The 3,309-nt window shown below is 34.0% G+C and overlaps 1 protein-coding gene across 1 annotated transcript; it reads left to right on the forward strand.

The window, feature by feature from the left end:
- LOC113498959 (spindle assembly abnormal protein 6 homolog) lies at nucleotides 1-1,612 on the forward strand (the record flags this gene model as incomplete). The annotated part of the gene is given in 6 exon segments (XM_026879229.1): nucleotides 1-69; nucleotides 246-389; nucleotides 528-735; nucleotides 911-1,103; nucleotides 1,179-1,288; nucleotides 1,439-1,612. Coding segments are annotated over 6 exon segments (870 nt in total), but the record flags the coding sequence as incomplete, so codon positions are not given.
- Between the last annotated feature and the right edge of the window lie 1,697 nt (nucleotides 1,613-3,309).

The raw sequence follows: 3,309 nt of genomic DNA on the forward strand, positions 1-3,309 counted from the left end.
ACTGCAAAAGAAAACTCAGATGTTATAAAAGATTTAAATAGCTCTCTCCAATTAGCAAAGAAAGAGAAGGTTAGTCTTATCTTTTATGTATTTTTATTATTATTCATATACTTTACATATATATACATTGGATTAGTAGTTCCAATGTTTTTGATGCACTCATAATTGACATCTCTAGTAAAGTAATTTATTATTGATTGATTGACAAGTTAATAAGCTTGAATTGTGTTTTTATATGATTGCAGACTAGCTTAGAAGAACGTTTAGCTCTTAGTGAATCCCTGGGAAACAAAAATAATGATGCAATTCATTCTATATCTGAGCAACTCTTAAAGGCTAATCAGATAATATCCAAACAAAATACAGACCTAATTGAAATGAAGGAAAAGGTAACAAACTATAAATAGTTTTTTAAATGCTTTATTTGTATATTATATTGCCCTATACATAATATATGTATTACTATTATATGTAATATTGTATACTATTTTTAATTTATCTTAAACTTTGTCTCACAAATATTTTAGTTACTATGCAGAACAGCTATAGCTTTGGAACAAGAAAAAGTAATTGAACGCAATAATCAGGAAATGGAAGAACTAAAAAGTCGTAATATAACCATAAACGAATGCATGGAGAAACTGCAGAAGGAGCTTGACGATCTCAAAGATAAACTTGACGCCACAGAAAAAACACTTAAGGATAGAGAAGAAACTATAAAAAATAATAATATGGGTAATTGGAAATTATTAAGATATTTCGTCTAGGTTCTAAAACTTTTGTCATTGCTATACATCTTGCGATCAATGAGCCCTTGCCAATTTTGAAAATAACCACATGTGTGTACACACAGTGCAACTATGCAGGTACTGAAATAGTAGTTTTGTAAATTGTTATTATTATTTTATAGTTATCCAATGGCTTCATAAGAAGTTGGATAATGTTGAACCCGGTGATGTGGCTCAGAATAAGCAAAGACTTGGCATCCAGACGGCGACTAGTTCGACGCCATATTTCCTCTCTAGGAATCACAACCATACGGAATCATCACACGGCGGTATACTGTCTGAGGAATCTATTGACTTTTACGCTACTTCAAAGTCGTAAGTTCAATTTTATTGTAATAATACAGCTCAAAGTAATATTTTTGATTTATGTACTATGTGCTTTTGTCATAGGACAAACTTGGAAGATTCGCCAGGGCCTGAAGTTCAGGAAAAAATGAGCAAAGTCGGACTGGATCCGAAGTATCTTCAACCTTCCGAGAGTGACAAGCAAAGTGCAAGAGGTCAATATTATACAAATGTATATTATTTAAAAACTTATAAAGTTCATCTGGAACTTAAATCTCACTATCTCGACTATAGTTCAAGTTTGAAGTAAAAAAATTGGCCAAACCAATGTAAAATCTGTTAATGTACAATCTGTTTGATTTTAGGTTCGAAAGCAAAGCCTAATAATCCGCTTGGTCAACCTGGTAAAGAAAATGCAAATATAAATTTGCCCAAAGTAAACTACAGAGAAAAGAAATCTGCAAGGGGATCTACTTATAGAGCAACGCCTGTTTCTGCCTACTTTCCTTAATTTAAATTAACAGTTTTAATATTAGTGCCAATCACATTTTTGGTGAGCCTGATGCACCAGCTGAACGAAAACCAGCAATAACAATAGCTGATGCAACATACATAATATATACACAAAAAAGCAGTAATTATTTATTCCAAAAGGATACGTATTCCCTACATAAATATAGGAATTTATTAAAGCCATTTATCCTCTGCGCCTCTGATGGATATATCATAGATGTACGCGGACCATATAGTGCCACTACAAATGATGCAACCATAATGCATGATTTATTAAACGAGACGGAATTTAATGATTTTTATAGAGAAAATGATGTTTTTATTCTGGATAGGGGTTTTCGTGACTGCATGGATAGTCTGCATGAGAAAGGTTACATAGGTCATATGCCTGAGACTAGAGAAGATGGCCAATCACAGCTAACAACTCTTGAAGCCAACAGATCGCGCTGTGTTACTATAAACAGGTGGGTAGTAGAAGCTGTGAATGGCCGTTTTAAAAGGGACTTCAAAATATTCCGTCATGAATATTTTAATCGTGGCTGTCGCCACCTAATGACAGATTTTAAAATAGCAGCTGCTCTGCTGAATGCGTTTACTCCGCCATTCGCAGATAATATTCATGCAGAGCAGTTTGTAACAATTATATTTGAGCGCCTGTTTTTAACAAATTCCATAGCCGAGTTAGTTTTAGAACACAATTTAAACAGGCGCGGTTCCTGGTTTGTACCTATAGATGCGACAACCTTGTCTTTTCCGCGGCTATCCATGGAGGAATTAATATTGTTTGCATGTGGTTACCAAATTCGACAGGCCCGTTCGTATGTGGGCGAGCATTTCCGTTTTCATGGAATATATACATTAGAGGTATCCCGAGAGAGGATAAATGGTTTAGAGGGAACAAGTCCAATGTTGCTTCGGGCTAAAATAAAGTCCCGACATTCTTCTGCCAAAACTTATTTTGTATTTATAGTTGCAGAAACAAACATGAATGGTCGGGACGCAATTAAAAGTTATTGTTGTAACTGCATTGTTGGTTTACGAACAGTGGGATGCTGCTCACATATTATGAGTATTATTTGGTACCTCTGTTATGCTCGCCATGAGGGTCTTACTCGACCTGTCCCCTTTTTAGACGATGTGATACTTAGAACTAATTGATTGTGATTAAATAAATGTATTAACAAAAACAAAGTATTGTTTTATTTTACCTCAAAACTAATCAAAGCTCCATCAGAACTTTATCATTATCAAATTGTTGCAAGCTGCAGGTATGATGATTAGGTATGATCCTCATCTCAATCTGCCTACATAATGGTAAGTAAAACATTTCAAGATAACGACAAACGGACTGGAATTGAAAATTATTATTATTATATTTACTGGAATTGAAACGGACGAACTGTATACATTAATTGGAAACGTTTCCAAAAGAAGTTCAAGCACGAATTAAAAAGCGCGTTTTTGACATTGTTAACGAAGCTGAATTGAGTCTGTATGAAAATAGTGCAGATTTGAATTATTCTTTGCCAATAAATTCTCCGCCATCCTCTAATCCATCTACTTACCATCAGTTATCAAACGAAACCTATATTTGTCAAAACTATCCAGATCAGACTACTTACGATTACAGTACAAACACACAAAATAATTAATAAACACAGACAATCAAAATAATGAAAGTCAAATCTGCACTATTTAATTACATTCAGCCATTCAATTAGGT

Source organism: Trichoplusia ni, chromosome 11 (assembly GCF_003590095.1).
Source record: "Trichoplusia ni isolate ovarian cell line Hi5 chromosome 11, tn1, whole genome shotgun sequence".
Taxonomy (NCBI): domain Eukaryota; kingdom Metazoa; phylum Arthropoda; class Insecta; order Lepidoptera; family Noctuidae; genus Trichoplusia; species Trichoplusia ni.